Here is a 14272-nt window from a genome sequence, read left to right on the forward strand (position 1 = left end):
TCCTCCTCAGACTAATGCAGCTTTCAACACATCCCACGTTGTGACAATGAACTCAGTTCACAGAAATCATAAAATTTTCAGCAGCTCATCAAACATTAGTGATTATTTCCCTCCCCACCAAAAAGAATTTCACCATGACAAGGTATTAAAACCAAATCACTCAGCTTTCCAGCTTCGTACCTTAACAGTGTTGTGACTCAAAGAAAAAGACAAGGAAACAACGACTACTGATTGTCCATGCTTACACAGACACAGCGTTACTGATTTTCTTTCTCTAGCTACACAGAGAGGGTTCATAACTAGCTAGAATCATGGAAGGAGCACATTCAACAACAACTTATATTTATAATGGGACATTTGGCCCATTTTGCCTGTGCTGGTTCCTTGAAGTAGACATTCACCTGTTCTATCCCAATAGCCTTGTTACTTTTTTCCCGTCAAGTATATATCTTTTGAAAGTTACTATTGAACCTGCTTCCACCAGCCTTCTAAATCACAAAATAACTACGAACCTGTGATCCGGAAAGATTTTTGCCCCTCCATTCAAGTTGATGATAGAACTGTACACCACAGAAGCCATCTGCCAGCTACCTCAAAGAGCACTCCTCTCAGCCCCATTCACCTTCACTTTCCTCATTCAGCCCATCCCACAGATGCCAGCTCTCTGAAGGAGCAATCCACAAAGCCCCAATTGCCTGTTCTTTCCCCCAAAACGCTTGTAAAGTGCTACCTTGATGCCCACTCCTTTTACAAACCAATTTTCAAGCTGAACAAGGAGGAAAGCACCAGTTTGAAAAGATGTGTCAGACTGAAGTGGGCTGTTAATGATTCTACAAGTCCCACCTTACTTCCACTTCACGCTGAGGTAAGGCATTAATACCTTGCATCAGTGCCTGATATTTTGGACCAAGCCGAAGGTAAAATGATCAAGTTAGCTACAGCAACCCAAGCTTCTCCTTGAAGGGCACTTTGAGCAAAGGGCGCAAGTGTACCAGCAGGAGGGCAGAGACAGATGCCAGGAGGAGGAAGGGGGTCAGGGCCCAGCAGAGGGAGCCCTCGCCACGTCTAAAGGCTGAGAGGGCGCCGAGAGCTTTAGTTCCTGGGCTCCAGGTTCCCGACTCACTGCCGGCTCGGCTCAGGGCACCAGACCCAGTGCAAGCAGGTAACTGCCGTCAAGAGTTCGAAGCTCACGGACCCGTGCCAGCCTCCAGACCCTCTTTATAACATCAATGAATGGACCATCAGATTAAAAAAAAGGAATACACTTGAAACAGAAAGTTTGGCCAGAATCTGAGCAAATCTGGTTAAGTAGCTCCGTAACCAAAAAAAAAAGAAAACCAGCTTTAGGAAAAGTTTTACCACTCAAGAGTAAACGGGAGAGGGTCTCCTTACTCGAAGGAATCTCTGGGAGTGAAACTTTCTCAATGACAACTCAGGATTCAGTCAGAGATAAGTTTTCCAAAGTTTAAATTTTTTTTTTACCTGTTGTAACTTCTTCCTTGCCCCTCGCTCCTTTTTGGCCCTTTCTCCCTTTGCCTTTTCCTTTGCCTCTCTGTTTCTTTCCGGGCATTTCTCTTCGGGTTTCTTTAAATTTGTATCGGAGTGAGAATAATCCTCCCCCCCCCAAAAAAAAACTTATTCGGGGCTGGAGCCGGGTTCGATACCGCGTCGTCCTGGGCTCTTCAAACTTGCCCCGGGTTGTCTCGGTCCTGGTCTACTCTGTAACTTTGCTCTACAGCCGAGCGGACTGAATGAAGTTTTTTTTCTAGCAACTCTTGCTGTTTAAGCAGAGATTCATCCGCCCACACAACGAATTGCCCCTCCCTGATACAACTGCTGACACGGGCTAATGTTTGTTTTAATAAAGCTCACAGGAGTTGGGAGTGGGCTTGGGGAGGGCAGGGCGTTCATCTCCAACCTTCTAGGGAGATAATGTGTGTGTGTGTTTTAGAATGTACCATGTAGTTTCTTTAAAAGTTTGCGAGAGGGAGAGATGTACAGTGACTCATCTGTACTCACCGCTTTGATTCTGACGAAAAGTGAATGCTCACCTAATGTACCTTACAGCAGACTGAAACTGGAATCAGGACAGTTACACACACTCAAATGATGGAATGAACAGCTTCCCATCTCCAGAACACTTGCTCTTAAGGGAAAAGGACAGAAAAAAAAAAGAGATGATTTTGAAAATATAAATTGTCCCATCTGGTCCCCTTTATCCAGGGGACTGTTTAGAACCGGGTGGATAAAGAGTCTGCCCGCATCCCCACACTTGATATCAGCCTCAGCCCAGCGCTAAAACTATTTCAAACCAACTTTGTTTCAGAATATGCAAATCAAAGGGACTGCCTACCACCTGTGTTCAAGTTCCTTTGAAAGGCAGAATCTCTGGACATTGGCTTGTATCCAATGTTCGATTACGGTTCGCCCTGCCGGGTTGGTCAGTTTAAATGGTGAACAGCAAACTAAATGTGAAGTTTTTTCAATGTTATTTATTTATTACACATAAAATACTCAGCCCGGTCTAAAATTTGATTTTCCTTAACGGTTGGAAGTGTTGGTTTGAAAATACATATTTATCAGAATTAAAATATGGATTTTAAGCGTTGGGCTCGGTGTTCACATTGACAAACAAGGGTACGGACGTGCTTGGTGCACTGTACAACGGTAAACACGGACAGAATTAAAGGTCATCCACTCAAAATAGCCCAATTCCCAACCTTAAAAAACCCTTAATATCCGTCATTATACTGACGATATAATACATTACATCACTAGGTCCTGCTTAGAGAGAGAGCAGTTTACCTTCCAACCCCCACACTGCAGCCCTTAGTTTAGTTTTTATTATTATTAGATAGTTTGGCATTGATAATAGAAAACAGGAAAACTAGTAACTTTTGATAAACTCTCCTGCCCACTCACTGGCTCAAATTCCTTTCTGCGCAAAAACACATCACGCCATCAGATGACTCTTTTCCACAGACCCCTCATGTTCAAGCAGAACAATGAGCACCCCCGCCCACTTTTAACACACAGTGAAGTTATTTCTGTATGCCCTGGTCTTAGAAGTTCAGGGAGGCAGGGGTGTACTCACTGGGTCTTGAACACATACAAGTAGTTGGTGCCGGGTGACCAGGGTCTCTTTGGGCTTCCCTATCCACGGGGGAGATTTTAAATGGCAGCTTTAGTAAGTTTTTCTCTTTCAGTTTTACAGACATGGGCTTCATGTGGATCTATCTATGGTGGAGGGCAGGAATTACCCACCCGCAAACTTCCCTACAGTCCCACCAATGGACAACTGGCTTGTGATCTCTTCCTTCATCCATTAACAGAAGTCCTTGGTTGTCTGAATGTATCTGTCCATGTTTCAGTTGAGAGACACTTTAAGTCCTCAGCACGTCTTCACAGATGAGATGTGAGATCCTGCAAGGGAAAGCTGCCCCAAGTATCTCCAAATGGCAGCAAATAGAAGCAAATGAATAAGAAGTCCTATGCATGTCTTATTAAAACCCTTATGGTGCATACATTCTACACACATTGTGGAGGGAATGAGGAGACCATTCTTTCAGAAGCCCTACTTCCCTTCAATATTTTCCACTCCTTCAGCTAGATGTTTAGATGTTCCACCACCAAATTTATTTAGCTTTGTTTGTCTGCACAACCGACACGTAAGAGAATTTATGATCCTGCGAGGCAGTTTGAGACATTTCCCATAGATACAACAGAGATCACATGCCCAACAATGGTGTTGATTGCTCCTGTTTATAATTCATAACCTGAAATTCAATAAGCCACATTTGGATTCCTAATTATCCCCCTTTTGATAATGGCAGAAGTTTTGGACAATTTACCAACGTCCCTTTCCTGCAAACTCCTAATGCCCTAATTTAACTCATTGTAGTACGTGGCCAACAGTCTTCTTGCTTCTCTCCTTTGTGTACTATAACTGAATATAAAGCAGTACTTGCTAAGGATATTGATAAATAAGGACATTTTGTACACACCTTAGCAACATAGGCACTAATATTGAGTCATTTACCGGCAGCTGTCAGTCATGGTTGTCAATTAGCAATTAACTGGAGAAGACTACCATCCACAGCACTGACCATTATCAACTCAACAATGAAATGAAGAATAATTCTCAAATACACTACGAGTGGCCTGGGTGGAGAAGAGGGTTATATTGGCATGTTTTACACTTTTACATCTGGGACCTGGGTTTTTCAGCTCAGACTGATGAGATGGAAATGTGCACTTGGTCTCGCTGTCTTAAAACCAATGAAATGGTGCAGTCTCATCCCTTTCACTCAATGCAGTTTACCATATCAATAGGTTCTGGAAATATGCTCCACTCCTTCACATTTATATTCTGCATCTTACTGGGAATGAATCTCACCCACCCTACTGAATAAAATAACTAATTAAACCTTGGCATCATGGAAGGTGGTAACTGAGGTGTTTTCACTTATATTGAACTTTTTTTTCTAAGGATTTTTTGTTTATGTTTCTTAACGTAAGGAAACTTTGGAATTTCTGTGGGAGGGATGAAATTTGGTGCTCGTTGAGATGAAGGAAGTTAATGATGAACGATGGGACACTCAACCAAATTTACTGCCTAGTATCAATATCAAGCAGTCATTGGTCAGTTGTTGCATAACCAACTGCAAAGTAAAGCTCCCTCTACCCCAAGACGAGCCAACCTTGTTAATTATGATGCAATGTGTTGCTCTATGAGCTGGCCTGAGACTCAAAGTCATTTAAGGTGGCAGCCTTACAGAAACAATTGGAGCTAACATTCATCCCATCAGTCTGGATTTAAATGTAGGTTTCATAAGTGAAAGACTTAATCTAGTCACCATTCAGCACTCCAGCAGCATCTGGATTGATATTGATTTGTTCAGCATAAATTTGCATAAAAAATAGGGCTTAACCTCAGCATTCAACTTAAAATCAAAATTCATCATTTACTGATATCTTACAACACTAAAGACAGCAAACATTAAAAATAATAAAGCATGTATTTTTTATTAGTGTAGGGATTAACATGTGCTTCTGAGTGGAAGGATGTAGGTGCCCCCACCTCCCAGTTTCTAGTATGGTAAGCCTGTGAACTTGGTGATGCTATTGGGTGGGTTTGGGAGGGAATTCATCAACCAAAGATTCTTCTCTGCAGGGAATAGAGGGTTATTGAAGACCACTCTTAGTGGCTGTTTGCAGTGTACAATTGGCAGATATCTGTTGGCAAGCTATTCTTTGCTGCCTTTTTGAGAGGAGTTGCGTGCCACAGTGAAACCTAAAAGTGGGGTCAAGAAGTAATAATGGTAGTAAAATGATATAACCTACAGGCCAAAAATGTGATAGTAATGGACAGTGCTTTCTTATGATAAAATGGATTAGTGAATAGAGAACAGGTACAGACTTAAAATAACTGTACAAACAAAAGGTTGCATAATTAAAATAGAACTTTCTGTAAAGAGGTTATACAAGGATTGCAATCTTTGTTCCTACATATTACTATTGGGGCAGAATTTGTTCTTAATATCTTGCTCATTTTTTCACTTCCAGTTTTTTGAAATTTAATTTGAATGATATATTCTTTAATTACTGTTGAATATTCTACCAACTAGCATTAAATATGCATCTTATTGGCGTCAGGCTGCTCTGCTTGGTAGCACTAGGAGAATAGTGAAGATGACTGACCCTGCAGCTCTTCATGACCAAGTGGTACACCAGACACACCCAGCCACCCCATTGACATCCTCATCCTGCACTGATTCTGTATCACACGTAGGCAGCTGGTGCTGTCACAGTGGATCCCTTCTGATGTTCTATGAGTCACGCACTTCCCTTGCCTCTCCTGCTTCTTGTGCGATGCACAGCTCACTTCTGTCAGTGTTGCAGTGACATGCCAAAGCGTGTCCCTTGTTTAGTGGATGTACACCAGTTCTGAGGTGAAGTTCAGGCTTCACTTTCTTGTTCATATCCCTCCCTGTTTCATACTGTAATTCCAATTTCATGCCACTGATGGTGCTGTAAGACTGCAACTGAAGGTCTAATTACAGTGTGACAAGTTTACATAGGGATTTTCCATTATAAATGTGGACGTAGACATGTATAATGGTTAAGAGTTGACAGGAAGTGCGTGCAGATATAACATTTTTAAGATATTATTATAGATTGGAAAAATGCCTCCTATTCCCCCTCCATAAATTATTTTTGAAACTCCCTATACCTCTTTGCCTGTCTATCTCACTTTTCTTCTTTAAGACACTTCTTAAATCCTACCCCTTTGACCAAGCTGTTGGTCATCTGACCTAATATCTTCCTATGTAGCTCAGTGCCATGTTTTGGTTTATAATACTCCTTGGAATGTTTTATTATGTTAAAGGTGCTATATAAATATAAGTTGTTGTTGTTAACATCGGCCATAATCTACTAGTGTCATAATTGACACTAGCATGTTAACTATTTTGATAATCACATTGCTCATGTTATTACTTAGACTATAGAATGTGCCTGGTTGTAACTTGAAAAACAAACAAAAATTCATAACCCTTTTTGGACCAAATGTTAAGAAAGGTTCTTTTGAACATTCATTTTCCTTTTATTTGCTAAAGGTTTTATTTTGAAAAATAAGTTTTGTAAATATGTAAAAACAATTTTAGATTTGAAAACTGATTCCTATGGAGTTGTAGAAGTTTAGGTTCAGTTATTAAAATTACTCCAGTAACCTCTGAAAAAAATGGTCAATTGTGATAATGTTTTACAGTAACTATTATGAGTCAAGAGAATGTGGACTGTTTGGAAAAAAGATACAAGTTTTTGGAAGTTGATTATATACAAACTTCAATAAAACAGGTTTAAAATCACACTTTAAAGACCAGTACCATGGTAACCATGATGTAAAGCGGTCATGATGACGTATCTTCTTTTCAAAGTGCTGACCTTTATTCTGTTTGTGTTTATGACTGTAGAAGGGACCTGATTGCAGGAGACAAGAGATGCATTTTTTTGTGTGTATATTTGCGTGTACTTTGGGGAGAAAAAGAAATTTTAAAAATAAATTATGTGCTCAAATTTCACCTTAAGGATCCAAAAGGGGGCAGCGATCAGTTGTAGACGAGAGGGTTTGGCAAGGCTGCAATGTGGGACTCCCGTAAAGCAGGGAAATCAACCCTGGGAAAACCCTTGTCAAAATAAATTCTAGTCAGATCATGGGTAGGTTCAAAAAAGAGTTGTAGCAACTCGTGTGTGGCTTTCTTCACCCTCTGACCTGTCATTGATCTAACTACCACCAGAGCTGCTTATATGAAGGCACGTTGCAATGAAGATCACACAATTTGTGTGCATTTTATTTTAGATGATGAACAGTCTTATAATCCAGTCCCTGTATAATAAATGAGAATTTGTGCTTTCAATTAGTTTACAGCACAGAAATCCCTTGCAGCATTTGCTTTTTATTTTGAAGTCAAAGTAACATGGCTAAATCCTGTTAGCATATGCCTGACCTGTTGTTCACTATTGCCTAACTAGAGTGGTAAACACCTTAAATCCTTTAATAACCAACATTGCTAATTTGTCATACATTAACCTGCAGGTTTAGGCATCTTTCCTCAATACTTTAGTACATAAACCCATATTGTGATGTGTTTCTGAGCCCCATAGGCCAGGAAGGTTCCAGAATCAATCCCAGGCTGTGTTGAGTGGTACCGACCACTATCATTTATCCAGTGCTCCTGGACGGGATGTGTAGTGCCAGGTTTGAACAGGATCAGGTATAGTCCTAGCACCCCTGCAACTTTCAGTCAGGTAATCTCCTGCATACCACCAAGTACCACCAAGGGACCATGGGCAGTGGTGCGTGTGGAACCGTAGCTCTGACATAAATCAGCACCTTCGGGGGAGATGGGCAGAAAATGTTTGGGGTGGGTAGGGTGGGAATGTTGATGGTGAGGCCTTTTTCAGATGGTGCTACTTTGTTGTGTAGCATAATGGTAATATTACTAAACTAGCAATCTAGAGACCTAGACAAAGGCTTTGGTGATGTGAATTCAAATCCCACCATGGCATGTGGGGAAATTTATTTCAATTAATTAATAAATGTGGAATAAAATACTAATCTAATTAATAATGAGCACAAAACTACTGGATTGTCGTAAAAACCCAGGGGTGGAAATCTGCCATCCGTACCTGGTCAAGCCTACATGTAATGTTAGATCCACAGCAATGTAGCTGACTCTTAACTGCCCTCTGAAATGGCCTAGCAAGCTGTTCAGTTGTATCAAACTACTACAGGAAAAAGCACTGTGGGTGTATCTACACCATATGGGCTGTAATGGTTTAAGAAGGTGGCTCACCACCACCTTCTCAAGGACAATTAGGGATGGTCAATAGATGCTGACCTTGCCAGTATTCTCACATCCCAAGGACATATATATATATTCAGCCCAGTTGGGACTTTATATATATATATATATATATACATATAAAAAAAAGTCCCAACTGGGCTGAATAAAAAGGAGACTGGGATTGGAATAGTTTGGTGCTTGATGGCTGGCACAGACATGATGGGCTGAAGGGCCTGTTTCAGTGCTGTATAACTCTATGACTCTATGAGATCTTTACAGATGCTGTACAGAAAATGATGGTTCTTGTAGTACTTGGGCATTGAATGAGGTAACTATGGAATGCAATTGGTCAGAGTTGAACAATGTAGGATTGGAATATTGGATTCATATCCTGGAGTTTCAGTTGCTTCACTTGTTTGGGCATTTCACAGAGGTTTATCTGTAGATCATTGTTTTTCTTGGGATTTTGAGGAGGTCGGGTAGAATCCTTATTAGGTTAAAAAAACGGGTTTGTAGGGGAAATAAGCTTGATAGTCAACCATCTCAACGCCCGGAGGAGGCAACCAGCCTTCCACAGGTAAAGCTCTATGAAAAGATGATGCAATGTGAATGTGTGTGGGAAGGTCAAAGGAGTAAAGAATCTCATGAGTGAATTTTTATTCATTCATGGCTTATGTTGTCTGAGTGACAGCCTGGAATGAACTCATTGTCAAGGATAGTTGTCATTTTAGTGGCCACTGGCTTTGGAAGAGACTTGGCTGCAGGTTTTCAGATATCAAAAGCCACTGTAGACCTTGCTCCCCTAATGAATGGAGGCATGTGTTCCGTACCAGTAGATTCTACTGTGGGCAACTAGTGGGTGGGTGCAGAGTGCCTCTGGTTTAGCCTGATTTGTCTGCTTTCTCTCTGTTGGTCTTCCTCTTTTGGAAAACCATTGTAGCAGCAATTCAGCTGTTGTGGGGAGAAAGAGGAAGAGCCTCTAGTATTTATTTATTTTTTATACATAATGCTGCACAATATAACTTTAAATATCACAATTTCTCCTAAGGGCTTGCAGCCTTTTAAAAATGGTGCTGGCGCCGGTGCCTGCGCAGTGGCGCCGGACGCTGTTGCTAGGGACGCACCCTCTACGATATCGGGGCGGCTGCTCCACTTCCTCCATTTAAATGTGACCCCGCGCGAAATATCGCGGGGGCTTAGCAACGACGCTTCATGTGAAGGCCGCCAAGTTCAAAGCATGCCACTGCGATGTGCAGCGCACTAATAAAATTCAGCCCAGCCTGTCTTTTCACCTTAAGAGGAGAGAGGACACAAAACATGAACCTAAATTATAACACTTAACATTTTACACAGGAAGCAGCAAGCATGTTTGGACAGGCATCTCCTCAGGTAAACTATTCTCTCTCTTCGAAACTCAAGTAAAAACCATTGGTGAATCGGATACACTTTTAAAATACACGTGGGTGGTTTTCTCTTTTGCTTTCGTGACATATTCGCCAGTTTCTGATCAGGTTTTGGTTGTGTTACTTTAAACTATGTTTCCCCTCCCTGATAAACATCGGTTTTGTTGGGGATAAAAAATTATATTGTCCTTACGCCTCCGAAACTACCAACATTTCATCGTATGTGGCAACTCAGCTCATGACTGAATATTGTGCTGCTTATTAAAGGAGGCTCAGGCCGCCAGAGAAAAAAAATCTTTTCAGAAAAGATTAAAATAAAGAGCTTTTAGCATGAGGTAAACGGAGTTAACATTTCAGGTCTGTGACCTTTCATTAGAACAGTTCTGATGAAAGGTCATAGACCTGAAACGTTAACTCTGTCTCGCTCTCCACAGATGCTGCCTGACCTGCTGAGTATTTTCAGCACTTTCTGTTTTTATTTCAGATTTCCAGCATCTGCAGTATTTTGCTTTTATTTTAGCACGAGGCACATGCACTGAGAGAGGACTTCTGTCATTTCAAAGTGTTGTCGCATCTAGGGAGGGTACACAGATTGAATAGACTGTTAAGGTTTATAGCCTCAGAAAGGGGGAGAAAATCAGCCACGGTATGGTTCTAGTCTTTTTCTCCTGATATACTTTCTTTCAAGCTGAAATACATCCTTTCCAAAGAGCCATTCAGATACGATTTCTCAAGGAATTGGTTTTCTTCTAAATGTGACAAACTGCTAAGTTTATACTTTAGGAGGTACCCTTTCCATGAAAAAGGTACTGAGCCGAACATAGGATGCTTGCATTTATTTACTTTTCCTTATCACATTGATAGGTCTCAAAGTGCTTCCCACAATGAATGACTCTTTTGAGCGTAGACAGTTACTAATTGTGTTGTCATAGAGAGATACAACACTGAAACAGGCCCTTCAAGTCTGCGCCAACCAACAATCACCCATTTATACTAATCCTACATTAATCCCATATTCCCTACCACATCCCCACACTTACCTACAGTAGGGGCAATTTACAATGGCCAATTTACCTATCAACCTGCGAGTCTTTGACTGTAGCAGGAAACCAGAGCACCCGGCAGAAACCCACACAGCAACACGGAGAATTTGCAAACTCCACACAGGCAGTACCCAGAACCAAACCGAGGTCGCTGGAGCTGTGAGGCTGCAGTGCTAACCACTGCGCCACTGTGCCACCCAATTCACCATTGCATCTCACACCTGTGATATCAATTGGAATTGTTTTTTAAAGGGTCTACTAAACGTCTTTCCAAAAGAACAATGTTCCTTTAAGATAATATTCCACTAGACCTAAAGAACAACACAGTTCAGTAGTCAGGAGTCGTTGCAAAGTATGAAGGGTCTCCGAAATCAATGGTATGTTATATGGTATTTTACTCTTTAATGCCTATTAGAGGATTAAGGCCACATTTCATCTTGTTTTGTTAATTCTACGTTTCAGCTGTCCTCCATTTTTTCTAATAAAATTAGCAAACAGCAGCTTATACCAGCTAGACCAGACTGCTATTTTCCATCCTTATTTTCAAATCGCTCCATGGCCTTGCCCCTCACTAGCTCTAGAATTTCCTCCAGCCCTACAGCCCTCTGAGATTACTGCATTCCTCCAATTCTGGTGCTTTGTGCATCCCCAAATTCCATCGGTCCGCCATTGAAGGCTTTGCTTTCAGCTGTCAGGAACTGAGGTTGTGCAACTCCCCCACACAAACCTTTTTGCCTCTCTATCTCGCTCTCCTCCTTTAAGATGATTCTTAAAACCTACTTTGTAACAAAGCTTTTGGTCACCTAATATGTGGTTTAGTGTCAATTTCTGTCTTATTGCACTCCTGTGAAGCACCTTAGGATATTTTACTGTGATAAAGGAGCTATAAAAATGGAAGTTATTGTTGTTGATAGGTTTTGTGACTTGAACAATTAATGAGGCAGTGGTACAACTTACTACTCAAGTTTTCCCTCATTCTCCAGTGTAGTCCCACCTTATTTCCTTGGGATCGCAAAGGAGAACTTCCCCCTTGGTCTCAACTCCCAATGGGCAATGCCATGGACAATCAACTAGTTGTTGTTGCTGCCATAATCCCAAAGGACCATAGGCATCTGTCCCATTTGAGAGAGACAGTTGGTGATGTATAGCTTGAAGGTCACTACTCCACAAGCATAGGATAAGGAGAGGAGACATGCCTCCATGAACAGGGATTGAGCCTGTGAAGTTGGTGTCTTTTTGCATCACACACTAACTGAGCTAACCAACCCCCACAATCAACTAGTATTGATAAACAAAAACAATTCCAATCATGAAGCATGCCTTGATGAATGATTTATGCTAATTGATTCAAATACCACATCCAAATAACATCTCATGTCCCATCTTGCACTACACCCACTCCCAGCTTCATACTGCATCCTCCTAAATTACACCACTTGGCTCAGGTCATGCTGAACTCCCTTAGCTGCCATTCGGTAACCATCATCCCTTTTATCATTTAATCACTCCTGTCCTCCACCCTATTACAGATCTTTCCCTTTGTTCTTTCTTTCATCCTCCCCATTTTCCTTGACTCTGCCCTTGCAAAATGTTAAATCTCTAACTTCTTCCAGTTCTGATGAGAGGCCATCTACCTGAAACATTAACTCTGTTTTTTCTCTCTACAGATGCCAGCTCACTTGCAGAGTGTTTCCAACATTGTGTTTTGATTCTGTAACAGGACCTGTCACTCATATGGAGGAACTTAATCATATGCTGTGTTCTGATTGAAATAAGTCGCTCCAGCTCACCTCAATATGTTTGAATGGGTTTGCCAGGAGTCTCACTCCTGTTGAGCATAAATCTAACTCCAACGTGCCTTCAATGTGGACAGGTTTGCTGGTGCCCTACCTTCTGCTTTGTCTCTGTAACAGGCAACTCATTTCCCATTGCACACTACATAACCTTACTGATGCTGTCCTTTTTAACTCGCTTAATTGGAATGCTTTTACTTTAAATGGTTGTAGTTATTTATAAATTAGTTAACTTGCGGTATCAGTTACTGCATGGTATATATGTAATGTACCGTGACCAGAGACTTACGGAAAAATAAACCACTAAATGCTTTGCGTAACTCCCTCATTCCTTTGGCTCATGCATTATGTCTAATGTCACGGAGTGTTTTTTTTAAATCAGTGAATGAACTAAGCTCTGTGGTTTGTCTTCCATGTTTGCAATCTTCCGTTGCTGCTTTAACCTTCTACGATCCTTTCAAAATGTGGTACTTCTTATTTGCCATTTAGATTACCATTACAGGTCCAGAAAAGAAAGTGAAGAATACATTACAACAAAAGTTTCTCAGCTCTTCGCATGTTGCATTATAAGGTTTGTTGACTGTGATTATTTATATATGATTATTTACTATATCATATACCTCTTTCAATATGGAATATATGGATCCAATATGGAATGCCAACCAGATGGCTTGGTGGGCCTATGGTGTATTCAGCTATGAAGACCCCTCTACTGGCCCAAGCCAGCTGACCTTAGCTGGCAAAGTGGTAGGTCACTAACAGCTACAGTATCCCTGAGATACTGGGGGCGGCGGTGGTGCAGTGGCGGGGGAATAAAATCATTCCAAGGTCCTGTACCTGACACTTCCAATGGACCCTTCCTGTGGGTGTCAAGTGATGACTGGGTTGGACCCAATTTTGTTGCCCTTCTCCCCCTCCAAGAGTAAATGGCCCATGAGCACATCCTTTGGGCCTCTTTATCTCGAGAGACAATGGATACGCGCCTGGAGGTGGTCAATGGTTTGTGAAGCAGCGCCTGGAGTGGCTATAAAGGCCAATTCTAGAGTGACAGGCTCTTCCACAGGTGCTGCAGAGAAATTTGTTTGTCGGGGCTGTTACACAGTTGGCTCTCCCCTTGCGCCTCTGTCTTTTTTCCTGCCAACTACTAAGTCTCTTCGACTCGCCACATTTTAGCCCTGTCTTTATGGCTGCCCGCCAGCTCTGGCGAACGCTGGCAACTGACTCCCACAACTTGTGATCAATGTCACAGGATTTCATGTCGCGTTTGCAGACGTCTTTAAAGCGGAGACGTGGACGGCCGGTGGGTCTGATACCGGTGACGAGCTCGCTGTACAATGTGTCTTTGGGGATCCTGCCATCTTCCATGTGGCTCACATGGCCAAGCATCTCAAGCGCCGCTGACTCAGTAATGTGTACAAGCTGGGGATGTTGGCCGCCTCGAGGACTTCTGTGTTGGAGATACGGTCCTGCCACCTGATGCCAAGTATTCTCCGGAGGCAGCGAAGATGGAATGAATTGAGACGTCGCTCTTGGCTGGCATACGTTGTCCAGGCCTCGCTGCCATAGAGCAAGGTACTGAGGACACAGGCCTGATACACTCGGACTTTTGTGTTCCGTGTCAGTGCGCCATTTTCCCACACTCTCTTGGCCAGTCTGGACATAGCAGTGGAAGCCTTACCCATGCG

The 14272-nt window shown here is 42.0% G+C and overlaps 1 protein-coding gene across 4 annotated transcripts in view; it reads right to left on the reverse strand.

Annotated features, from left to right (window-relative positions):
• nrg1 (neuregulin 1) overlaps positions 1-1748 on the reverse strand; it is a 175645-nt gene extending 173897 nt beyond the window's left edge. For all 4 annotated transcript variants that reach the window (XM_068045166.1, XM_068045163.1, XM_068045176.1 and 1 more), the window contains exon 1: positions 1483-1748. In XM_068045166.1, the coding sequence (XP_067901267.1) occupies positions 1483-1570 (88 nt within the window). In that variant the 5' untranslated portion in view covers positions 1571-1748. The remainder of the gene's footprint in view (positions 1-1482) is intronic.
• Between the last annotated feature and the right edge of the window lie 12524 nt (positions 1749-14272).

This window comes from Heterodontus francisci, chromosome 1 (assembly GCF_036365525.1).
Source record: "Heterodontus francisci isolate sHetFra1 chromosome 1, sHetFra1.hap1, whole genome shotgun sequence".
NCBI classification, from domain to species: Eukaryota; Metazoa; Chordata; class Chondrichthyes; order Heterodontiformes; family Heterodontidae; genus Heterodontus; species Heterodontus francisci.